At 44.4% G+C, this 26,181-nt stretch overlaps 1 protein-coding gene across 26 annotated transcripts in view; it reads right to left on the reverse strand.

Moving 5' to 3' along the window:
- Positions 1 to 26,181, reverse strand: part of PLCB1 (phospholipase C beta 1) — an 807,198-nt gene that overhangs the window by 115,935 nt on the left and 665,082 nt on the right. For all 26 annotated transcript variants that reach the window (XR_008313428.1, XM_053284740.1, XM_053284741.1 and 23 more), the window contains 5 exons: positions 22,913 to 23,012; positions 22,512 to 22,616; positions 19,497 to 19,606; positions 7,449 to 7,581; positions 2,626 to 2,679 (listed from right to left, as the gene is read on the reverse strand). Coding sequence is in view for 25 of the 26 variants with exons in the window: in XM_053284740.1 (XP_053140715.1) it covers positions 2,626 to 2,679; positions 7,449 to 7,581; positions 19,497 to 19,606; positions 22,512 to 22,616; positions 22,913 to 23,012 (502 nt within the window). In the remaining variant the exon portion in view is untranslated. The remainder of the gene's footprint in view (positions 1 to 2,625; positions 2,680 to 7,448; positions 7,582 to 19,496; positions 19,607 to 22,511; positions 22,617 to 22,912; positions 23,013 to 26,181) is intronic.

Here is a 26,181-nt window from a genome sequence, read left to right on the forward strand (position 1 = left end):
CATCATATACAAATTTTGTATGGACGAGAGATCATGACAAGACTGATCATTACAGGATGTCAAAATCTATATAGTCATTTATCTTTAACACAAGCCACCATGGGCAAAGAAGAAAAGGAACACATTTAATATACATCTTTGGCTCTGCTGTGAAGGCATATAAGGTCACTTTCAGTTATATGGAGTCAAATTGTCCTGTATTAGTTTAATACAATCACCAATCTTTTAAAAAAGTAAATCACATGCAAACTCCAGTTATGAATCAAAAGTCATTCAAGAGGGTGGAGCATGTTCTGAGCAAATTATAGCCTTAAGCTGTGTCTGCACATGTCTCCCACTCAAGTTTCTTTCAGAACAAGGGAAAAATTGTCCTCCTTTAAAGCTCTTTGTGAGCTAGCAGCCCACATTCACAAACAGTGGTTTAGGAATAACTCAACTAAATCCACAGTCTGCTATTTTAATTGATACAGATGCATGAGACAAGAGGTCCTCATCAGGTTAGTTTAGTGGCTCTAAAACTCATTCATTAAATCCCATAACAAAACCTGAAAGTGAAACCCTAGCAAGCAACATTGCCTACAAAAATGATACTAACTGCATCAGCAGCTCTCGCCATGTTTTGAGATGCATCCCATGGAAACAGTTGGTACAGCACTATATAAGCTTTATGTTAATGCTCTTGGCATTGATTCTACAAAACTCTGAGGTGGTTGTGGCATCCAAGACCTGTAGCAAATTCTCCAGGTATGGCCAATTAGCTGGGATTAATACTCATCCATTAGTGATGTGCACGGACCGGTTAGCAGGCCGTTCTAAAGGCCTGTGAACCAGTTCGCTGGGCGGGATAGTTTGTGGTTCAACACTGGGGGGGTGGCTCTTTAAGGGCGGGGGAGGGTGCATTTACTCCTCCCGCTGCTTTCCCCCTGCCAGCGCTCCTTTTTTGAAAAGCACTTGGGGCGGCAGCATACCTCCCTGCAGGCCCTTCCCTCATTCCTCGGCAAAAGGCTTCAGAATATGTGATTGCGCATGCGCACAGCACGTGTGTGTGCGTCACATGCGTGCGTTGTGTGCGTGCATACGTCAGACGTGTGCATGCACACAATGTGCACACATAACGTGTGTGCCATGCGCACGTGCAATTGCACACTCTGAAGCCTTTTGCCGAGGAACAGGGGAAGGGGCGGCAGGGAGGTACACTGCCACCTCAAATGCTTTTCAAAAAAGGAGCACTGGCAGGGGGAAAGCGGGGGGAGGGGTAAGTGCACCCTCCCCCACCCTTAAAGAGCCTCTCCCCCAGCTGTTAACCGGAATGCCACAGTTCTGTGCACACCATTACCAACCATAAATTTGATGAATCAGGAGTTCTACCATAATGGATAGTCTGTTCATATTTTTTGTAAAGAAATATTATTATGTATTTAATTTATTTAATTTATATACCGACTGACTCCAAAGGCTCAATGCGGTTCACAAAAATAAACACAATAGAAACAAAATGAAACAAACTTTTAAAACAGCAATTAAAATATGTAAAACATTCAGAGATTACTAAAAGCCTGGCTTAAAAAATGTGTCTTAAGGGCTCTTTTGAAAGCTGGTACAGATGTTAAGCCACGAACATCTATAGGGAGCGCATTCCACAGCCCAGGAGTGACTACAGAGAAGGTCCACTCCTGAGTCACCATCAGACAAGCTGGCAGTATACAGAGACGAACCTCTTTTAATGATCTTAATGTGTGGTGGGGATCATGCAGAAGGTGATGTTCTCTCAGGTAAACCGGTCCTAAGCCATTTAGGGCTTTAATAGTAATCACCAGTACTTTGTATTTTGCCCGGAAATCTATTGGTAGCCCATGCAATTGCTTTAAAACAGGCATAATCCGAGACACCCCGGATACCAATCTAGCCGCTGCATTTTGAACCAACTGAAGTTTCCAAACTACATACAAAGGCAGCCCTATGTAGAGTGCATTGCAGTAGTCAAGCCTAGATGTTACCAGATAGTGAAGCACAGTTCTGAGATCGCTATCTTCAAGGAACGGACGCAGCTGTGTGTATCTAAACCAATATTAGTCTTTTCTGCCTTTAATTTTAAAAATGTGCATTTGAGAAATAAAGGTACGTATTTTTTCAGTGGACAGGAAAATGGTCAACTTACATACACTCACATAGTTCTCCCAGGGCTTCTTTATGTGGTCAGGAATACTAAGGCTGTTAAAACAGTCTTTGCCCTAAATCTAGCACCTATATTTATTCTGCAGGTAAATTCTACAATTATTCAAATACACAACACAAATTGTTATAGGTTTGTAGGGAATTCTCAACTTTATAAAATAGATAAAATAAATAAGTAAAGAAATAAATAACTTGTTAGCTAACATCATCTGTACTATTGCTTTTATGTTGGTTTATTAGATGCAAAAGCCCTTATTCTGGGTTTCTAGGTTTGATTTCAGAAATGAAAAAAGAACCAAACCAAAGAGTTATGCTTTTAATAAGATCCATTGAGACAGGTGATTTCAGGGTGGCATGGTCATACACAGCTCCCCCCCCCACCCGCCCCGACAAACCAGAATGCTCATTCATCCAGAAGATATTGTTGTATACCATCTACATGTTGCTTACCTGTCAGGACACTCTGAATAAGATCTTCTGTTTTTGCAGGCACTTTTACAGAACCTAGACATAAACAAGAATCATTTCAGATGTTTTGAAAGGACGCATACATGCTTTCAAACAGTACATGCACACTGATTTTCTTTTTAATGTGAGAAGGGATAATTTATATTATCTCATAAGATCCTCCTGATGAATGTACATTGTCAATCTTTCTCTTGTCACTAACAGGCAAAGAAAATATGAAGCTTATTTCTCATCAGAAACATCTGGTTTTGTTCCAAAGGCTACAACTGATGCACCAATTCACATTACTATTAAAAAGCACATGCTCCAATTTCTCAGGTAAGTATCAACACTTCTTAAAAGAACATCATGAAACAGGTAATGCTACTTTGGGGGGAAATAAACCAGAGGATTATATACCAGACACCCTTTGGGAATACTTACTATTCAAAATAACACAACTAGTATGTCTTCTCACCTCCTCTTAGTGACTGGAGTCCTTTCTCATACTTATTGCTGACACATCTACATGGTGACAAATCTATATGGTCCAATTGCTTTCTCTATAGGACCTTGCAGTAGGGACCTAACAGGCTGATCTAGGAGGGTTCTTTTGGCTGATTCTCACGCTGCTCCCTGTTCTTCCTACCCAAATACTGTCTGCTCCATGCCGTTCTCCCTTTCTTAAGGTTTACTACCCCTATGCCCACCAACCACCATCTGGTCTCTCTTCTAATCTATTCCTCTCCAAGGTCCATGTTGGAAGTTGAAGCACCGCTGTATCTGGGCTGTCATGTCAGTGCTTGTTATACGTTGGATACCTGAAGCCTATCACCTTTCTTTCACACTGTGCCCAATTCTGGCAGGCTTTGTCATCCTTTTATATTGCAGGTGTTGTCAACATTCCTGTGCCTGCATTATCTCTATCTCTGAGTTCCAGGCCACCCTGAGGTACTCACTTAAGTACATCATGTTACCAGTTGTCGTGCCTGCCGGCTATATTTCCCCTTCTCCTCATATACTGTTGCTTTGCTCAAACACTACAGCCCATTTTAATAAGAAACACACTAGTGGGTCACTGTGTATACATTTATAAAAGAGACTCGTCCACATGCTCCAGACTATGTCTGCCTCAGTGAGGGAAGAGCAGAGACACATTGTGCCCACAAACTGCTACTGCTTACTAACTTCAGGGAAGGTGAGTGAGTGAGAGAGAGACTGGTCATTGTGACTTCATGCTGATGCTGCCTGCCTGCAGTAGAGAGACTGGGCATTGTGACCTCATAAGGAGCCTACACTCAAGAAGGAGAGACCATTGTAACGTCAGGTGAATGCTGCCCAATGAAAAGAGAGGAAAGGATGAAATATGTCCTCCCACTAGATGGCTGCTTTCACCTGAAGTACTTTCAACTGGCTTTCTTGCCTACACATTTGCCAACCAGTTTCACGAGACTGTTGACATCTTCGAACAGATGTAGGTTTCTTAACTTTCCTTCTTATTCTCCCACCTTCTCACATCTAAATGTTACCTCTTCTCAGACAGGTACCCTACTTTGGGATAACTACCCTCCAATTCCTTCTGGCTGCCACTGATAATGCCATATCTATATTTCTGTGTTATATATGCCTACTGCCTGCATTCATCATTTCTCTCATGAACACAAGCCACTAAAGTGTTAGCAGCTACCATTTGGGGATGACAAAGCAACCTGAGAAGGGTTGTAGTTACTCCTATGGAGAAACATGACAATTACAAACAAGGACTACATGTTTCAGAAAATCTAATATTAAACAGAAAATCAGCACTAAAACATTGCCTCCTGTACACTCCTATTAGAAATAAAGAGCAGGCAGTCTTTGGTGAGTTGGGCTCAGGCCACTGAAGTCAGGATCTGCACCTATCAAAACATGCAGAGGACAGCAAGTGCATTATTTCTCACCCTGCTAGCTGGGATGCATGAAAATGGCTGAACCAGGGCCTTCCATGTGCATCAGACCTGTAGTTCTGTGCTCCACCCCTTCCATCCTTCTCACAAGCTTGAAAGGGAGAAAATGACTTTTGACCCATGCCACAACCAGGTGTTCCAAGAGCAGCAATACTTCCGGGGAGTCACAAATATGCTAACCTGAATGGCCACTGGAGGTAGGATAACAGCACCAGAAAGGGTTCTCAGTCATCCACAGTCATTAAGCCAGTGAACCACAGTTAATTTAGTTGTGTTCTCATTCAGCTTTCATCAACTTGTTCCCTTAAATGTTCTTTACAGTTGTGCTGCCAACACCTCGGGGGCCACAGTATCAAAAGCCAAGCAATAACTCAAAAACCATCTGGGCAGTAGTCAAGGAAGTGGATAGGACCCAGATTTGAGTGAAGCTGCAAAGCATCTAGATAAAGATGGGGTGGACCTGCCCCCACTAGAATTCACACAGGGGCCATGATTCCTAGCATGGTCAGAAGCCGTTCTATAGCGGGCACAAGTCTGATGCTTTCTGACAGGTATTGGACCCTTTCTGGAAACAAGGGGAAGCCTCTATTATTGTGTTATTTCACTCCACTCTTTGCCTTGGAGATTTTGGGGCATGTGAGACAGGGGTCTAGCTGCATCCATCTCACATCTGCATCCAAGGACAGATGTGCTCACATTCCACCAAGAAGAAGTGGAAAATAAACACCCCTCACTCACTTGGGCAGAGATTTTCATGTGTAATAATGTGCCTAGTGCAGTCCCTGGGTTGTGATGGACTTCCCAAAGGTCCTGAATCAGCAATTTCCCCTTGTCAATTTGAGAAAATCATGGAAGTCATTTTCAAGAGTTTTGGCAGAGAGGAATGGATCATCCTGCTCTGTGCTAAAACTCAGCAGACTGAAACTCAGTTGTTTCACATCTCTTTTATCATAGCTAGTCTTTCCTGCCAAAAGAAAGGTTGGAGATCCAAGCAGTTTTCCCTCTAACAGGGATTCCCAGATGTTGTTGACCATAACTCCGATAATCCCCAAGCAAAGGCCATTGCAGCTGGGGATGCTGGGAGTTGTAGTCAACAACATCTCGGGATCCCTGTTAGAGGGAACATTGGATCCAAGCAGCCAGCTGGGTTATTACTATCAGGAGCTGGTTTCTTGAGCAGAAGGCCAGATATTTAATTTTCAGTGCTTTCAATTGTGCCCTCTTTGAGGCACTGGTAAATTCAACTAGCCAAGAACCAAGCTTCTGTCAGTTGGAAACTATTTGTCTGCAAACTTTCAAGCATGCAGTATATTGGTAATACACTGAAACTGATCCAAAATGAACATGACAAAGTAGATCCTGCCATCCCTTAAAGCTGCTCTTGGGATGAAAGTGGCAGTTCCAAGTTTTATTCCTCTGCCACACTGACACTCCACTCCTGCTTCAAGCACCTCAGATTAGTAACAACATGGACTTATATTTTCTTTTATCCTTACAACACTCCTAGGAAGTGAGGTTATTACACCCAAGACCACTAAGAGAGCTTCACAGAAAGCCATTTTCCTGGATCTAGGACCGTCCAACTGGGGGGACAAGGTAGGAAGGTCAGGGAATAAGATGTGGTGGGGAAAACTCCTTATCCTGATTGCAGATGAGTCTATGCTACTGGGATCCCCCATATGAGGGGAATCCAAGCCAGCACCCCCACCATGACTGAGGACACAGCCTTCGTCTTCCAACTCAGAGAAATCCCTCAAGGACCTGCCAGCATCGCTGGCGCCAGCACTTAAGAAATTAGGCAAAGCCCCTTTAAGAAACAACTTTCCCTAGTGAAGGGCTGGTGCCAATTCACTTTGCCTGGGCAACAGCTCTAAAAAGTGCCAGTTTGCTGCAAGAAGCCACTAGACTCAAGAGCAACATTCCTTCTACATTAGAATGCAGGTTCCAAATCTTGCCCTCAGAGCTATCTTAGGTCTGGTATGCTCCTGGATCCCTGTCTTAGTGGAGACCCTGAAACAGGATACAGAGAGAGGTTTTAATCTGTACTTCCATATGTAAACTCAAACATAACACCGCTTGTTACAATGGGTAGAGCATAATAGCTTGTAGGTACATGCAGCAGGGATGTGCACAGAACCAGTTCAAAGGCCCTTTATGGGCCTCCAAACCAGTCTGAACAGCAGGTGTTTCTGCCAGTTCAAAGGCGGAGGGTGCATCTTTTAAAGTCCATCGGGGTGGCACTGTACCTCCCTGCCGCCCCGTTGCCCCCTTTACTGGAAGTAACTGCCAGGTACGGGTGTGTGCATGTCACAGGTGGGCATGCACACTGTGTGTGTGTGTGCGTGCGTGCGCGCGCGCGCGATGTGCGAGTGCGCGTGCCTAGCACACACAGACACGTAGGATACTTCTGGTTACTCTGGGTAAAGGGGGCAATGGGGGCGCAGGGAGATATGCTGCTGCCTCGATGGACTTTTAAAAAATGGAGCACCGGCAGGGGGAAAGCAGAGGGATGGGTAAGTGTACCCTCCCCTGCCCTTAAAGATGCACCACCTCCGCCTTCAAATCACCCTCGCCCAGTTCCGTGCACATCCCTAACATGCTGTATACATCCACCAGGCCATTCACTACTTGAAATAGCTGTGCTGGGCCGTACTTCGTGTACATGAAAAAGCAGCAAACAAGACATAGTTTGAAACCGGAATAGTCTTCTAAACAGATACAGATATACTTATGTGTTATGTGGGGTAGAAAAGACGGCTGGTCGAATTCCTATTTGTCTTAACTATGTTTGTGAACCAAGAAGATAATACAAGGGAAGTTTATCTGGTTGCATTCTTTACATATAACGGTAGCAATGACACAATATAGTCCATTTCTCACCTGGTGCTGGTTGGCTGGTAACAACCTGAGTGGATGGTTTAGGAGTGAGAGAAGTGGTGTGGTTTACTCCATTTTCAGCTGGTGCAGGCTTAGGTTCATTATGAGCTTCTGAAGGTACATCTCCCTGATCAGCCTAAGGACACAAACCATTTGCCATAAATATGCAAGAAAGCAAATGAGATACTGGAGAGGGAGTTTACCCCTGTGATCAGGACCCTTGACTGAGATCCTGCATGGATTCTACTTTCAGTTATGTTCAATTCACCACGGTAATTCAATTTCCCTTGTTAAGGAAGCTTGTACAGTGCCTGGCACCAAGTAAGCTTCATTTCAAACGTTAGAAAGCACTTTTAAAATAAAACCTTACTAGGAAAAGTAAGAAATAGCTGCCACTGCTATTTTTTCAGCTCCTTATTAGTCAGAGGTTTAAAAAACCAACTAAACCCAAGCATTTTGTCAGAAAAAGGAAAACTGAGATTAACCATGGAAATCTGCCACTGCAGTAAATCATCAACTGCACTAGCATTTTGCCTTAAGAAAAAATCATCCAACTCTCAATGGTTTTGTATACACCTTGGGTCCTGTGGAAACACAGATCCACCTAAAAGGTATAGTAACTATAGATTACATTTGTGAAGTAAAACCCTTGGTTTTATCCACCCATAGCACCTTCACCGTTTAACCCTGTTGGTGGGACACAAGATTAAAAAACATGTATTGGCATCTCTTATATCTAGATTTTTCTCAAATGTCTTTATATTCCTATGTTTTATTCCTAGAAGTCCAGATAATACCATTTTGGCACATTGATCTCAGCATTCACCCTGTTTTATAACATAATCACCATTCAGATAAATATGAATATTACAGTAGAATACATTAGTCACCAATGAAGAGAGACCGTTACACAGAATGGACTTGCTATACAGTTCCACCCCGCCCCATGTTGCTGTCCAAGCACATACAGCACACTCCGATTATGAGCTCACCCCTAAGACACATGGATCATTCACAGGGCAGCTCACCCATAATTATATCCAACAGCGAAGCTTACATAAACAGTACCTCCATCCTTGCCGCATGCTTGGAAAAATGGGTCTGTAAAGCCCAACCTGTTTAAGTATTCCCCACGATCTTTCCTTCCTCGCCAGCTCTCAAATGCCCATGTTTAGAGCTCATTGTTTTCCTGTTACACATGGATCATTTTACAGTTGCTCTATTAGCAATCATATTTGTCAAAGTACACTGCTGTTTTTTTCACTACGGTAAAGGAGCAGGGAGGGCAGCATACAGACTCGGAGCATTGGTAGGTGGTTCATCTTCTTGAGATTCAAACATTCACACAGGATAGACTTGTTGCCATGGTACCTTGCTGGACTAGTTTTTCTGGCGGCTTTCACATTCAAACTTCATTGGTAATATATTGATGAAAAGAGAAAGGGCAGGTCTCCTCTCTAAACACCTCACCCTTTCCTAAGTAAGGGTCTATGGATTCAGCAACAGGTGGTAAATTTTTGAAAATGATTTTGTTGTGAATAAATGACCTTAAACCTGGCTCGGTATTCACACATCATTACACATTGTGCATGGATTTCCACTGTATCAAATCTAACTCTTCAAAAGCCACATGCAGTATCTTATGTGTTTTAAACACACACACACAGCCTGTTATTGACTTGGCAAAGTAATTTTGCATAAATTACACTTTTGGGCAAGTGCAAGAAATTAAATATACGTAATAGAATGTTTTAATGTGGTTACAAAAGGGAAGTAAAAGAGTTTGAAATTTGTAGGATTTCAACTTCATACATAATTCAATTTATTGTATAATGACCATATATGGTAAATTTAAGTCATAGTAAATTTGAATCTGAGAAAGGCCTTCTGCTTTTCTTGGGCATGATGTCATTTTGGAATTATTGATCTGATTATTGAGTATTAAATCTGAGAACAAGAACAGCTGAAATATCCTCATTAATTCAGAATTTATGCTAAAAAATACCAAAAAAAATTAAATGTGCCCCCAAGCATATCCCAGTGTAAAAATTAATCAGCTGGCCTGGTTTGGTTTGAGTTCAAAGCAAACTTGAACTGAGCCAGTTCAACTTTGGCCCCCTTTGACCCCCCCCGGTTCAGTCTGGGGGGTTCGACGAACAATTTAAAAATATTTTTTTTTAAAAGATTTTAAATTAAACATACTCCCTCCAGGGGCTTCTCCAAGATGGCGGGGGAGGGGGGCCTGCGGAGGTTCCCCCTCCCCCCGCCAGCCTCCTGGGTAATTAAAACTTGTCCAGTTTGGGCGTCTTCAGCCCAAGGCCGAAGCGGACCTCCACGGACCCTCCCCCTGGAACCTTGGAGAAGCCCCCAGAGGGGGTAAGTTTAATTTTTTAAAAAATTATTATTTTTTAAACTGCTTGTCGAACCCCCAAACTGGGGTGTGTGTTTCAGTTCGGGATCGAGCTAAACCAGGGGGGTTCGGTTCAACCCCAAACCTTCGAACTGAATTGGTTCGACACCGAACTGGTTTGGTTTTGAACCTGTTTGCACACCCCTAACACACACCCCAATTCATGCAAATTGATTCACTAGCAATTCACTTAGTGCGCTACCATTTTGTCTCTGTGTTTTTAAATTGCTGATTGGTCTCCTTGCACTGGGTTCCAATTAGCTTGAGATCTCCTTGCTTTTTGGTTGGCTTGTTGACTTTTAAAACAATTGTTGGCATGGGTAACTATGTCCTCATTGGCTGGGGGGAGGGAGCAGAGAGGGGGGAGGTCAAAGGAGGGAGTTTCAAAATGTATGTAAGGGGCTGCCTGGAGACAGAGAGCGCCATTGCTTTTATGCCTCAGGAGAGGAAAAAACTCTGACAGAGAGAGACTGTAGCAGCTCAGCAGCACCGTGGAAAGCAGAGAGACTGTGGTGTGGGCCTGCCTACCTGGCCCAGCAGTGAGTGAAGAGACAGAGCGCTCGCTCCCTCCCTCTCTCCCTTCCTCCCTTTTAATTGCAGTGCCTGCCAACTGCACAACACCCAGTGACTTTAATAACTGGGGTACCCTGTGTGTGCACACACATGCATGTGCAATGCAGTCCACCTGCCAACAATTATGTTTAAAATAGTAATAGCAGCCCAGTGGCTTAATTAGGTGCTGTTTGGATTTCATTTCCTTTTTCACTTATTGCTTGTAGCCAGACCCTTTAATAATGGGAGTGCTGAGATTTCCCCCCTGCCCCCCAGCCACCACTCCCACAACTAATTTTACTGAAATTGTACCAACAGTTTTGCAACTTTCTTCCTATGTGTTATTTTCAGTAACTGGGGTGTGCTGCTGTGGTGGTGGCGTTTCGTTTCTTTTCTCCCCCCCCCCCGCTTTTTGCAGCTCTGCTGCCACCTTTGTTGCTGCTGTCTGTGTGTTGCCTGCCTGTGCCAGGTGGAGTGATTTTTGGTTTTTGTAGGCTGGTGTGTGGTGCCCAGCCTGCAAGGCTCCCTCTGTGTACCGTGGCTTTCTCTGAGTTATTTTTTTGCTTTGATTGGGTGGGTGAGTGAATGCCAGCTGCTCTGACCGCTTTCCCCTGACTACAAGATCCCCTGATGCGCCACCTTCAGCAGGTGGTGGTGCCCTCCCTGTACCAGACATGCAGGGAGGCTGTGTGGGGAGGGACTGCTATGCGCAGCAGTGCCTGACACCAGCGTGCCCGTAACTGCGGATCTGTGGACCAGTCCCAGTGGGAGGCACGCTGCTTTCCTGTCCCCCACGGCACACTGGTGGGGGCAGGAGAATGAGGGGACATCTGCTGCTGCAAGGTCCCATGCAGTGAAGCTCAGGTGAGCTGTGCTGCATGTGGAGGTGCTGGACAGTGAGCACACGGCAGCTAAGCTGCCGACAGCCATGAATCACCAGGTGAATGAATGCTGATCAGGAAGCCAAACCTCTGTCAAGCGTTTGTGGTCACCGACAATGCTGCCAACATCACAAAGGCAGCTGAGCAGGGTCGGTTTGTGTCCATCCATTCCATGGCGCACACTCTGAACCTGGTCGTGAGGGATGCGCTTGGCATTTCTGGGGCTGTGGCCAGGCAAGACATCCCTGCTGCAAGCACTGGGAGACATCCTGCTGCTGTCATGGCTGCTCTTGCGGAGAACTGCCACAAGATAGCAGCTTACTTCCACCAGAGTGAGAAGGGTAGGGATATGCTCAAGGAGAGGCACCTTGAGCTGGACCTACCTGAACATTTGATCCCTCAGGATGTTCAGATCCAATGGAACTCCACCTTTCTCTTGCTCTGGTGCCCGCAGGAGCAAGAGCCAGCCATCCACAGCCTGGCAAGAAGGTGTGGCTTGGAAGTGTGTGACCTGTTCAACCAGGACTGAGTACTCCTTTCTGAGGTTATCTTGGCACTCAAGCCATTCTTTGTTGCTATGAACAGTTTGTGTACCAAGACAGCGATGCTGAGGCAGGCTTTACCTACAGTTCTTCTCCTCGAGAAGATGATGGGTGAGCTCCAGTCCATGCTGACCACTGAGCAAGCAATCGCCTTGGCAGGTCGGCTGAGGACTGGAGTGGTGGATCGGCTCATGGCACCCTTGGGTAAATTGGCAGTGTGTGTTTTGTCCTGCCTATGTGACCCAAGGATGAAGGGCAAAGCCATCACCCCGGATGGGCTGCCCAGGTGGAAGGACCTCCTGGTTGCAGAGATTAGACAAGCAGGGGAGAGGAGGCTGGGCGCAACCAGGAGGAGAGTGCTGGAGCAGCTACTGCTAATGTGTATTCCACCCTTGTGCTACCATCACTGCCGCTTCCCAGTCCAGCAGTGTGGTATCCCTGGCAGGGCCAAGTGAGCCGGCCATTCTGCCTCTGTATTCCACCTGGTGGTTCATGGATAAATCCCTTGGCGCCTTGTCAGGAGTGCTGGAAGAGCCCACTGAGCCCTGCAGTGGTGCAGAGCAGTGTGTGCTGCAGTACCTGCAGGAGCTGGTGGAAGGCTGGGGATGGAGCCAATCCAGTTTGGCCGGACTTGGCGACTATTGCTGGGCAGTTCCCTCTTGTGCCTGCCAACCAGTGTCCAGAGCGAGAAGGTGTTATCCATGACCAGAGGAGTGGTGAAACCCCATCACTCACACTTGGACGCTGACATGGTGCAGCAGCTAGTCTTCCTAAAGACGAACCTTGCCCTGCTGGGCTATCCCAAGCTGGCCATGGAGGGCTAGTGACTCCTGATCACTCACACCCACTGCAAAAGCACTGGCAACTCACCCCACCATGGCCAACCCCAAACCCAGATATGTCACAGTCTGCTGATTAGTGCTGCACATAACTCATAGACACACACACCACCGCCATGGCTGATGAGATATGGACTGGAGCCCTGACCCATGTGTCAGGCTGTCAGCCAGGGCCCAGACACAGCAATCTGAGGCCATGGTGTGTCTGGATACACATGGATACACATGGTGTATCCAGACACAGGTAGGCAGGCAGGCTTATGCTGGAGAAGGAAGACGACTTCTTATGGTAAGCAATTCATGTCTGGCCTTGAGAGTAACTTATGCTTCACTCACAGCTCTTGTCTACTGGGCTCTGCACTCTGTATTGTAAGCTCAGTCAAAATGTAGCGGAAGATGTTTTTCTAGTTGAGCTTAGTTACTGTCTGCTAAAGGTACTGCTGTGGCAGCTGTTGTAAGGAGTGATCCATCCGAATCACCCCTGATTCGATTCGGATCCGAATTAACCCGAATCCAAATCGATTCGGGTTAGAAAAAGGGGTCCTGGGGGCAAAAGAGTGGGGTGGGGTGGTAGTGCCCAATGGGTGGAGGCTACCACCCAAATTGCAGAGGGATTGGGCAAAGGGTTGATTTTTGGTGAATTTTTGAAGTTTTAGTGTCTTTCAGACAGATTGGGGGCATAACGTGGGATGTGGGCCAAAAGAGTGGGGTGGGGTGGTAGTGCCTATTGGGTGGAGGCTACCACCCCAATTGCAGAGTGATTGGGCAGAGGGCTGATTTTTGGTGAATTTCTGAAGTTTATGCATTTTTAAGGTTTTCCCCCATTCGGTATAATGAAGGGTGTATCGCTTCTCATCGGGGGGAAAGGGGTGGCCTAGAGCAGTGTGGGGTTGGTGGTAGTGCCGGGTAGGGGCAAGGAAGGTACCTGGATTTTTTCAAAGGATTTGGGCAGAGGGTTGATTTTTGGTGAATTGTTGAAGTTTATGCGTCTTTAAGGTTTTTCCTCATAAGGTGGTATAATGGAGCTTTCAGCAGTCCCATAAGTGCACTTGGGGGGTGCTGGGGTGGCCCAGAGTGAGTGGTGGTGTAGTGCACATAGGGTGCCAACCACCCCCATGGGTTTATAATAGGGGTGTGCAATTCGGGTTTTCGGGTGATTTGGCTCAGACCCGAACCGAATCACCCCTGTTCTGTTTTGTGCCCGAATCTGGGTCACCCGAATCACCCTTGATTCAGTTCTGATTCGGATTTAATCCGAATCCGAATCTGAATCGATTCAGGGGGGTAAAAAGGGGCCCAGGGGCAAAATTTTGGGGTGGGGTGGTAGTGCCCAATGGGTAGAGTCTACCACCCCAATTTCAGGGGGATTGGGCAAAGTCCTGATTTTTGGTGAATTTTTAAAGTTTTAGTGACTTTGGGGCAGTTCAGGGGCATAGCATGGGATCTGGGCAAAAGGAGTGGGGTGGTAGTGCCTAATGGGTGCAGGCTACCACCCCAATTTCAGGGGGACTGGGCAAAGGGCTGATTTTTGGTAAATTTCTGAAATTTTCATGTCTTTGGGGCAGATTGGGGCATATTGGGGCAGAAAGTGGGGCCTGGGGCAGAATAGTGGGATGGAGTGGTAGTGCCTAATGGGTGGAGGCTACCACCCCAATTTCAGGGGGTTTGGACAAAGGGGTTTTTTCTGAGGTGTGAATTCTCATTCTATCATAGCAAATGAGATTTTTTTCCATTAAACAACTCTCATGACCCCACTTTCACTTTTTCACACTTTCCTTTACTATGAATAATATGAGGAAGTAATCAATTTAGCACACTTCACCTTATGAAGACAAACCTCATAAAAATAAATTCACCAAAATTCACCCCTCTGCCCAATCACTCTTAAATTGGGGATGGGTGGTAGCCTCCACCCATTAGGCACTATCTACAAGCCCACCCCACTCCTTTGGGGCAGATCCACTTTCTGCCCCCAATCTGCCCCAAAGACACCCAAACTTCAAAAATTCTCAAAAAATCAGCCCTCTGCCCAATCCCCCTGAAATTGGGGTGGTAGCCTCCACCCATTAGGCACTACCACCCCACCCCACTATTTTGGGGCAGATCCACCTTCTGCCCCCAAACTGCCCCAAAGTCACTAAAACTTCAAAAATTCTCAAAAAATCACCCCTTTGTCCAAACCCCCTGAAATTGGGGTGGTAGCCTCCACCCATTAGGCACTACCACCCCACCCCATTATTCTGCTCCAGGCCCCACTTTCTGCCCCAATCTGCCCCAAAGACATGAAAATTTCAGAAATTTACCAAAAATCAGCCCTTTGCCCAATCCCCCTGAAATTGGGGTGGTAGCCTGCACCCATTAGGCACTACCACCCCACCCCACTCCTTTTGCCCAGATCCCATGCTATGCCCCCGAACTACCCCAAAGTCACTAAAACTTTAAAAAATCGCCAAAAATCAACCATGAACCGAATCACCCGAATTTTTCGGGTCCGAAATTCGGGTGATTCGGCTCGTGCCTGAAAAATATCGAGGGACATCGGGGGTGATTTGGTTTGGCCCCGAATCACCCAAAATTGTTCATTTCGGGCACAGATCGTTCTGTGCCTGAAATTTTTTGCACATCCCTAGTTTATAACCCATGGGGTACAGGGTTCTGTTGTTTCTGAGGTGTTCTGAGTGTGGATTCTATGATAGCAAATAAGAGTGGATTCATGGTGTCTCATTGAAAATCTCATTTGCTATCATAGAATCCAAATTTCTGATTCAGTTCATTGAACCAGCTGGCTATGGCTGGCTGGTTTGGTGAACTGATTCTTTTTTCTTCTTTTTCTTTTCTTGCGATTTGATTTGCTAGTTAATTGAATTGCAAAAAATGATTCGTACACACCCCTATTTGGCTGATGGAGAGATGCAGGCATTGTCTGGAACTATAAAGTAGTTTCCTCTGGGGGCAGCGAAGCTGCTTATACTAATATTTCCTTTCTAATGCTGAGAATGCAGCTGTTTCAAAGGCAGAGCAACTGTTTGTAGAGGGATCCCTCACCTGGCATGGAAACACAACTGCATCCATGCCATGCAACAGGCTTATTATGCATTCTAAATAAAACAGGTGAGACAGTGACTTAGATCAAGCAGACCAGCATATAAAGGGAGGAACACTTGTTTAGAAAGCAAAAGCAAAGAGTAGTGTAGACTTTCACCACCACAAATAAATCATAACTTGTACTCATTTGAGCAAAGTTCAAAGCAACCAAGTTGAACCAAAATACTCTGCTAATAGGCCTGGGGTTCTCAACAGTACCCCAGGAGTACTTGAAGGACTTTGAAGGGAAACTCAGAGCTCTTCTGCCTCTCCACTCTACAACCACATTATTTGTTATCCATCTGAGGAGTACTGGCTTGATGCTGACATGTCCCCAACGATGTGTCCACTGCAGAAGGAGAGGCAGGAGGGCTCTCCTGCCCCCCTCCTCTGCTCTTGAATGGCTGGCTAAGTGCTTACGCCCAGCATACCCCTCCCCTCAGCCTGACTGACAAGCCTAAGAAAATCAGCAGCGAGTGCTCTCATTAAAATTAAGAGCACTTGTCCTATTAATTTCAATAAGACTACTTATGAGTAACTTAGTGTGGATGTGAGCCAGTGACTGGAGTCACTTTAATCATCCTTAGCTACAATTTATTGCATCGGGGGATAACAGAGAGTTGCGACCCAACAGCAGCAGGAAAGCCTCAGTTTGGCTACCCCAGCTATATTTTATCCTAAAGCCTTGTTTCCTCTTGATTTCAGTCTGACCTAATGCTAGAAAGTTTGATCATTGCTTGCTGAAAGGCTTACTTGATACTAGACGTTTCTGAAGAGCACACCAAGGGCTGGGTGCAGAAATAATGCAAACCTGTGGTTTGTGCTACCCTAGTTTACAAAACAAACCATGTACAATATGGAGTTTCCAGATATGCAATAGGCAAAATGGGTTTTTGAGTCCCTTGTTTGTTGTTGTTGCCCATCTGCTCAGGACTTAGCTTTGTAAGTTCATTCCTGTTTTCATTGGAATGAACGGTGGCCCGCGGTTTGATGGTTTGGTCCGGCGGTTCATGGGTTCATGATCGAACCGAATCCCCCATTTCCGTCGGACCGGAACTGGACCACTAGGTCCGGTCCAGCAGGTCTGTATTTGTTTTTAATTTTTTTTAAAAAATGTAAATGTAAGTACCTGTAGCCCCTTCGGGAGGCTTGCTGTATCCAGGCGGAGGTCCGCGTGGGTTCCCTCTCCCCCGACCGACCTTCCTCATCACCGCCGTGCCTGGGTAAACATAGCCTTTTTGGCCCTTTCGGGCCTCCGTAAAAGCGAGTGGCCCCCATTTTGGCAGCCGCCGCGCATGCGCAAATGCCCTCTGTGATAGCCTCGCAGAGGGCATTTGTGCATGTGCAGCAGCCGCCAAAATGGTGGCCGCTCACTTTTACGGAGGCTCAAAAGGGCCAAAAAGACTACTCTTACCCAGCCACGGCGGTGTTGAGGAAGGCCAGAGGGGGGAGAGGGAACCCGCGCGGCCCCCCCTGTGGCTACAGCAAGCCCCACAAAAGGTACTTACAGGTACTTACATTTACATTAAAAAATTTTTTTTAAAGTTTGCGGACCGGTCTGGGACTGGACTGGCGGGGGGTGGGGATGTTTCTGATGGGGGCCGGCCCAAACTGGCCCAGTTCTGCTCGAGGCCGGTCCAGCCTCAAACCAAACTGGGCCAGATGGTTCTGTGCACACCCCTATAGTGAAGCAGCATCTAGAGTTTGAACAATGGCACTAACTGTGGTTTATACATGGTCTCGGAATACAGACATAATAGCCATCTTCAGAGTTCACTGTTATAGAGGGCAAAAATGGGGAGGATATCCCCCCTGCCTCCGCTGTTAAATACCCTCTTGTGTCAACAATCACAGTACCATTTGTCTGAAGGGATGGCGCCATAAGCATAATTGTGGTGAATCCATGAGCTGTAGCCCATGCTTATGCCGCCACCACGCTTACGGCACCACCCCCTTCAGATGGACGGCATTGTAACCATGATAGTTGGCATGAGGGGTGATTAACAGCAATGTGGGGGGACTTGCTCCCCGTATTTGCTGCTTCAACCGTGAACGTCTTGGGCACTCATAACATCTGAAGAGGGCTAATGTGAAATCTCAATTGGCAAAAACTGTGGTTTGTAAACCAACCCCTGCTAACTGGGCAAAGAGGAAGCATTTTAACATGGTGATTCTCTTTATTTAGCAGGGGGAGAGTAACTGGCCATATCCACCCCCAGCACAGTACCTCCAGTGACTTTTCCTGGTGTCTATCTTATGTTTCTTTTTAGATTGTGAGCCCTTTGGGGACAGGGCGCTATCTTATTTATTTATTATTTCTCTGTGTAAACCACCCTGAGCCATTTTTGGAAGGGCGGTATAGAAATCAAACGAACGAACAACAAACTTTAAACTATGTTTTAAGAATCTGGGGGTTTTTTGGCTCCCAGTTTGTAGGCAGTCTTGGGTTCACATACACTATGCAAAACCACAGTTTAACTAAGAAAATTATGGTTACACATTGGTCGCATGCACGTGTAACAGGAAACCAGAGGTGAAGGAGCCTGAGGTTTAATTTCTTGTATGTCTTGATGCATGCAACCGCACTTCTGTCAGAAAAGCAACCCAGGTTTCCCTTCCCAAACTCCAATTTGAACATTAAGGTTGTAATGAGTTTTGCTGCTCTTACCTGAGGTTTGTGTTCAGTGGCATTATGTCTGAAGGTAGAATTGGAGTTACAGTGAGCAGTAATCGGAGCTGAGGGAGGAAGAACCTCCCTGTGATTTGCTGCCAGGGCTGTCCTTCATGCCAGGAGGAAGCCCATGCAGCAAGTTCCCCCTACATTCTGCAGACTGCAATTTTGAACATTCTCAGACAGCAATTTCGAACGTTTCCAAAGCACGTGTGGGGGTGGGAGGGGGAGGGGAAACACGGGTCCATTGGACCCATGATTTCCCATTACATGCAAGTGTGGCCTCTATGTCTGAACCCAGCCAAGCTCTACAATTCTTTATAAGCAAAATCTGCTCCAAGTTGAAACACCTGAAGCAGATTTCCACTCAATGGAAAGTGACTGCAGAAATAATAGTTTTCATATTATGGCAAGTCCACATTTTTTCTAAACATGTTTGTTTTCAAAGATGAATTTTGGAAGACATAGCTAGTGATCAGGTTTCAGCATGCATATGGGTGGACCATTTTTCCTCATTTTTTAACCCCACAGATTATTGTTAAGATATCACCAACCTCCCACAAGTCATTGATTGTGACTTCTACCCTGAAGCATGGGGTCCGAAAATGGGTCACTCAAAGCTCTATGGCTTCACCTTAGAGATGCCTTGCTCCTGGATCTGAGGCAACTTTGGGTTGCTCTACTTCCTCATCAGCTGCCCCAACAAACCCATTCATCAGCTCCTTAAAATACCTACCTATTCCACTTGGCAGCATTACCAAAAATAAAACTTGTAGATTCAAATGATCTCTTTAAAATGTTAATCCTTGGGGTAACAGAATCTGTCCCATTCATAATACAGTCACCAACCAAACAACTCCACACATTCCAACAGGGCTTTAGACAGTTCTTCCCACACCCATCACAAAGGACCCAGTCTCAGTGTATCACATGTGACAAGACAAATATGTGAAAAATAATGAGTCAAAAAATAGTATATACCTTCTATTCCCAGAGGCATTGTGCTATCTGCAGTAAATCAACACTCGTCCCCCAGTTACTAAAATACATTTTGTCAATCCCAGGTGCTCACCTCTTTCTTTACTTCTTCTTCATCCTCCAAAGTCAGTGCTGCCAGCTGTTTTGCTCTCTGCTCCATCAAGTTCACATATCTGATTGGATTGGATAATGCTTCAATAACATCTAGAAACAGGAAACAGGAATTTAGGATCAAACTCCCCCAAACCTACCTGCATTAATGCAGAAGGGTAAAGCAAAGGACAGTGTTTGTCATAGCATTGTAGAAGGCATGACAAAACAAGACGTATGGGTAAAAAATAATCTCCCTACATTTCTTTTACTATAATCATAACTGATAATTACCATCTTCACACATTAGCCCACTTCCACCTCAAACGTTCACACATCTGTCATCTTGAATTGGAAGTGAATGACAGCATCACAAACTATGCTATTGAAGTATTGCTACAACTATATCAGAATGATCTCTGAATACCTACAGTCCCTACAACTGTACCAAATTTGGTTCAAATCAGTCCAGACATTGAGAAGTTTACAGGATGACACACACGGACACAGAAAGCTTTCTTTCCTTAAAGGAAAGTAGGCTAAAAATTAACTAATATTTTGTCGTCCCCCTGCCCCCACTATGTAACAAGTAATTGGGGAAAATGATTTGACTAGCAAACCAGAGATTGCGGGTTTGAATCCCTGCTGGTATGTTTCCCAGACTATGGGAAACACTTATATCAGGCAGCAGTGATATAGGAAGATGCGGAAAGGCATCATCTTATACAGCGTGGGAGATGGCAATGGTAAACTCCTCCTGTATTCTACCAAAGACCACCACAGGGCTCTGTGGGCACCAGGAGTCGACACCGACTCAATAGCACATTTTACTTACTTTACCCTTAATGATGCTGCCTTTTCTCCCTTGCTGCACCTTATGCATGGAACAGCCATACACAAAACCTAGGAAAAGGCACCTCTTTCTCACCCTTTGAATCCCGCCTCAAACCCCACAATTTCTACAATGCTTTTGACAAAATGCCTTAAGGGCTCATTCCTGCTGAAAGTAAGCCTTAGTACATGCAACTGAACTGAAAGTATATTCTGCCCATATTTACTCTTGTCTTCACTTTTCTCTATTGCCTCTACTACATCAAATTTTAGACTGAAAGCTCCTTGGCTGAGGTACTTTTTTGGTGGGAAACCTTACAAGTACCATGCACATTAATACTGCTCAGGGTTTACAGCGGGACCCTGATCAGATTTTTATACTTGGACTATGACTTATTGCTACCCATGTCCTTTAACTTACTGTTATATTCTAAGCCTTCACAATCGGATTGATTATAACAATGAATGCATTTTCAGTAGTTATTAGATACTGCAGATAGCAAAATATGGGGGAGAACAATTGCTTATTGAGACATGTGTGGGCGTGTGTGTGACTTTTCCATAGTACTGCTTTTGAGAGAAAGAAAGTTTACATGAAGAACTCCCACAGTTAAGGAAGAGGCAATTTCAGAGATTTTCCTGGTTCCTTTACAAATATATATCTCAACTTTCTTGTTAGAATCATGGAAATCTTAGAGTTATTCTTCTCAAATCTGCATTGTGATATACATAAATATAATACAATTAAACAGTTTTCTTACAATTAAGACACTTTTTAAAAGTCTGATTTAATGGCTACAGGATAGTACAAGTGTTTTACAGAATCTTAAGGACCTTCATAAACCTAAGGTTTCACAAACAGCAGCTTTTGCATATCCATGGTCTTGCATTTCAATAAGTAACATACTGGGGTTAAACATATTAAGTTTTACTAGCCGACTGCCAAACAGAACATCTGTGTGGTATTCGGGGCCGGTGTTTCCCGCCCAGGCTGGACCTCCCCCGCCGCCCGAGGTCGTTGGCTGGCTTTAAAACCAGCCCGTCCCCTCCTGGGCCATCTCCTCTTCCTGGCGGCCCAGCCACCTTCTCACCCTGCTGCCACCTCACCACCGTGGCTGGGCCTGAAACTGCAACCACCTTGCCACCATGGCCAGGGCCACCGCTTCCCTCGTGCAGCTCCTTCCTAATCGGGCACCAATTTCTCCATCTTTGCTCCCGTCTTTGCCGGGAACTCTCGCAGTGTGTCGCGAGAGTTCCGCCCCAAAGACACGCATCCCAATGGTGGGTGGCTAAGAGAAATAATTATATAGATTTGAAAAACTGCTGTTTTCCATTAGCTGTCTCACACACACACAAAAAAATCACAAGCAACATACTGTAAACTAAAAGGTGTTAGTATGATTACTTATGAAAAGACTTTGAACGATCTGTTAATAGTATACCACCAGGATCCTGCTAAGTTGCTGGGGCCCTAGAGAAAAGCTCTCCACTGCCCCCTCATGGCACTCTTTCCCCCAACATTTTAACTTCCTATGCATTCCCCACACTCCAACCTCTGTGCATCCTTCTGCATGACAACCCTCTGGCTTACCTGAATGGGGAGGGAAGGAGGAGGGGTGCCTTTTTGCCTTGTCCCATCACCCCTATGTGGGCCCTGGGGCCTCAGGGGGTGGTCATGGACTCCTGGCTAGGGCCCAACTTGTCTGACTCTTGATACTGCCTGGTATACTACCATTTTAAAGAGAAGGGATTAAGACCAAGAACTCGCAGGCGCCACACTGAATCTTCCTGACTGACCCATTTCTTTCTAGTTTGATGACCATCTGCAAGCCTATACTCGCTTTCTTATTCTAGAGACATTTGAGAATTATTAACAATTAACATGACCAAACCAAAGTTAAACCATGATTATAAACACAGGCATATAAGGGGGGGGCGGACTATCACGAAGTCCAAAAAGAAAGAACAGCTTTGAATCAAGGAACATTGGCAATCTACTAATGACAGCACATTGCAATGGATGATTGACAGCACCCTAACTTCTACAGCTTTTTGAAGACTACTGAGATTAAAACAGCTAGTTACTACTGTCCACTGCATCTATAATTCCAAAGCACCAAAACAAACAACAGCAACAAAACACCCTTTTAAAATCATTTTGATTCAAGCTTGCAAATCCTGTGTTTACCTGCATAAGTATCAGGCACATAGTCTTTCACCTCTATGTATACAAATATGGCTGGTAGCATCAAGGGCTGATTCCTCTCATTCCTCAAGCAGATGTAGTGATAGCCTGGAAAAGAAAGCAGACAACATATACAATGCAAGTCTGATTTATTTCGGAGTGCTTGTAATTGCTGAGTACTCATAAGCACATGTGTTGTGCATTGCTGTACTGGCACTAGTAAGATTGTATACAGTTGGGTTTTCAAGATGCAGCAGTTTGGTAAATAGTGACAAGCCAAATTACTCAAAGCAATCACTCTGGTGTACAAGGTGTGCAGAGAACCTGGTACCTCAACTCAGCTGCCATTTCTTAAGTCAAAAGGTTTTAGTGCCACCCACTTTTAGAAAGCCAAATAATCCTACCTGGTCGAATTGCTGATACCGGCAATATTCGATGGCCAATGAATTTTCCTCCTTCTTCATAGACAGCTATCCTCAGGCAGGCCAGAGAAGGCAGAACCACCTATAAAAATTTAAGAAATATCAGGGGTTTTGTAATATCTATCTGATTGATTGATCGATCTGTAAAGCTGCTTGGACTTCACTCACTCACTCACATTAAATTCCCAGACAAAACCATGAAAGATAGAAACATGTCATTTTGCAGGTAGGTTCCAGACCTCATCCACACAAACAGGAAAATAAAAAAAATTGGGGAAAATCCCCTAATTTTCCAGAAAATGCAGAAAAACTCTCCCATTGGAAAAACATGGGGAATTATACCTTCCGACAAACTTTGGCAGTTTTCTCAAGAACTTTTACAGACAGCAAGTTGGGACTTTCACAAAATGATGAAGAGACAAACCTATATTGTTTCAGTGCACTGGATTTCTATCCATGTCCAATTCTCATGGAACTCGCTTAAGAAATTGAAACACAAAAATAATTTTGCACTAGATATTTTAATTCGTCTATCTCACTCAAACTCCTAGAATGAGTCTTTTTGTGGGTTCTTGGCAGCAACACTATCACATGCTGAAAGCAGTTCTTCTGGTCATCAACTAGCAAGGAGTGAAGGGAGAGTGCATGGTCATTTTGTAGTACAGGAGGGATGCTTGCAAACTGAAAGCCCTAGTACTAGTATATTTATAAAGTCTTCTACACAAAGCAGGTGTAATGAGATACACTGTTTAAATGAACTAATATGGATAGACATTTAGTTATATATTGTGTTGCAAACATTTGGTGAATATTCAGAGACAGGCCTTTTTTTAAACTTTTTTATTTTTGGTTTTACAATTGCAAAAAAATAAGCTATATCAATTCTGATTTGAAGAATGGATACATCATTATGAAGCAATTTTGTAAAGCATAAAATGACACAAAAGTCCAGTAGAGAGTTAGAGAAGAGTTGGATATATGCTAGTTGATCTAAAAAAACTGGTATGCGGTGCTTTATGAAATAATCATGGAGCAGAATTTCAATGAACATTTTTTAAAATCCCCCATATTTTTGGATACCACCTACTAATCGAAAGGGGTCTCATTTTTCCAGTATCGAGCAATTTGGAAGTTAGCTTCTGTAATAAGGTTATCAAGTTTACTCCAGTTGAGTAATGTATATTTTATTGAGTTAGTACAGAATGCTGCATGGCACAACTTTACCTTTTACTTTACAGAATGCAGCAGCCAGGCTTGTTTCGGGGATTGCCCAAAGATATCATATTACATCAATTTAAAAAGAACTGCACTGGCTGCCAATACGTTTCCAGGCAAAATACAAAGTGCTGGTTGTTGTTGTTGTTGTTATTACTACTACTACTACATTTATATCCCGCACTTCCTCCAAGGAGCCCAGGCTTTTAATTTATAGTTTGAAAGCTTCAGGTTTTAGAGTTTAGAGTGTATTTTTAAATTGTTTTAATTGTGTCTATGTTTTAATGGATTTTAGATTGTGAACCACAATCTAATGTATGGGGTGGTATAAAACCTGAAATGAATGAATGAATAGAGCTTTTCCTGGATAGAGCTGAATGAATGAGTGGAATTGATATGGATTATCTTGACATTTTCTTTAGGCAGTCTATGATTTTTGCTCAATGCTTCTGAATTTTGGGACACATCAATTACTTGTGGAAATAAGAGCTTCCCCTCCAGCAAAATGTTGAATTCTGTTTAGTTATGTGGTCAAATCGCTCTGATGTCAGTTACCACTGCACAAATATTTTAAAGTAACACTTCTTTTAGATAATTTGATATAGCAGAAAAGTTGAAATAAAATGAACAGATGAGCTAGCCCCACTTCCTAAATATAAAAGTGAGCTACCCTTGGGGTAATTTAAGAACTCTTCGATGTGCTGAAGGCATGTTTCTGCCTATCCTCCTGCTATCTACACCTCTCTTTTTCTACTTTGTGCACTTTGTGGCAATCTCTACTGGCCAGGCACATTATACTAGCTCTTCTGATTGAAATTCGCTTGGCTGTTCTCACTTCAGAGTCTCAGGATCAAGTGGACCATGGCATTTCATACATCTTTCAGTCTTGTGCTTTGGATTCCCCACATTTAGTTTACTACCAAATGCAGTAACAGGCACCCCCAATCAGGATTATGACCACAGTAAGGCAAAAGGGGCTGCAACCCTTTCATCCCCAGACCAATTTTTCCAACAAAACACACTCCCAAAGCTGCTATTTAATAGCTTTGAGACACACACACACACACACACACACACACACACACACACACACACACACACACACGGCTTCAAGGGGCATTTTCACTGAGAGAACAGCATGGACAAAACAGTTAACCCCATGCTATGGTTATGGTCCAGATCAAGTGTTCCCACAGCTTCATTTAGTTGAAAACAAGTTGTGAAGAATCCCAACCACAGGATTCAAAGATATTGTTAAATCTCACATCAAGTTGGATTCCAAAACTTAGCTGATTTCATAGACGGTCTTTAAACTCTTTAGTCTCACAGCTGACTGTCTACATTGTGTGGAACACACTGATTCTGAATTCTCACATCAATGCCATCAGCTTTCACATCACCTTGTGGGTTCACAGATAGGCAGTGGTAGTTTTTGTTGTTGTTTAAATACGCTGTTCCTGATTATTTCTGTGTTTCGTTTATTTAATGGAACTGCACAAGATATTGCTTTTCAAATTTGCAAGTCAAATTTTAGAACTTGTTTGTTTTGACAAGTACTGTAACATGAATGCATACACTTAAATTAAATGTGTTGAACTGAAGGGTTGCTAGGAATTTTCATTCTCTCTCAGTAATCTCTTTTATTATCACAAACAGCTTATGACAGACTTTTGTTTTCATATCTGGTACCTGGAATATTAAATCATTTTGTATTATCCCTGCCTTCATTGACTTCATTCTTAGATCTCTATAGCCTGGTGTTGCACAGAAAAGCAACCTTGACCAGGGGTGTAGAGACCTTGTCCATAGACAGGGGACAAAGTCCTCTGGTGTGCTGAACTGAATGTTCAACATACCAACAACCCTGAATTTACCATTGCACACGACGGAGGTCCCAGTCAGTGATTCCATGAACTGCTGACTGGCAAAGGGAAGCTTGCTGGGGCTTACCAGCCCCGTTCCTGGCATTGGCCCCACCCCCTTGCATCTGACATCAGATGCAGTGGTGGGGCCAATACCTGGGAGAGGGACCAAAT

Source organism: Hemicordylus capensis, chromosome 1 (assembly GCF_027244095.1).
Source record: "Hemicordylus capensis ecotype Gifberg chromosome 1, rHemCap1.1.pri, whole genome shotgun sequence".
Lineage (NCBI taxonomy): Eukaryota > Metazoa > Chordata > Lepidosauria > Squamata > Cordylidae > Hemicordylus > Hemicordylus capensis.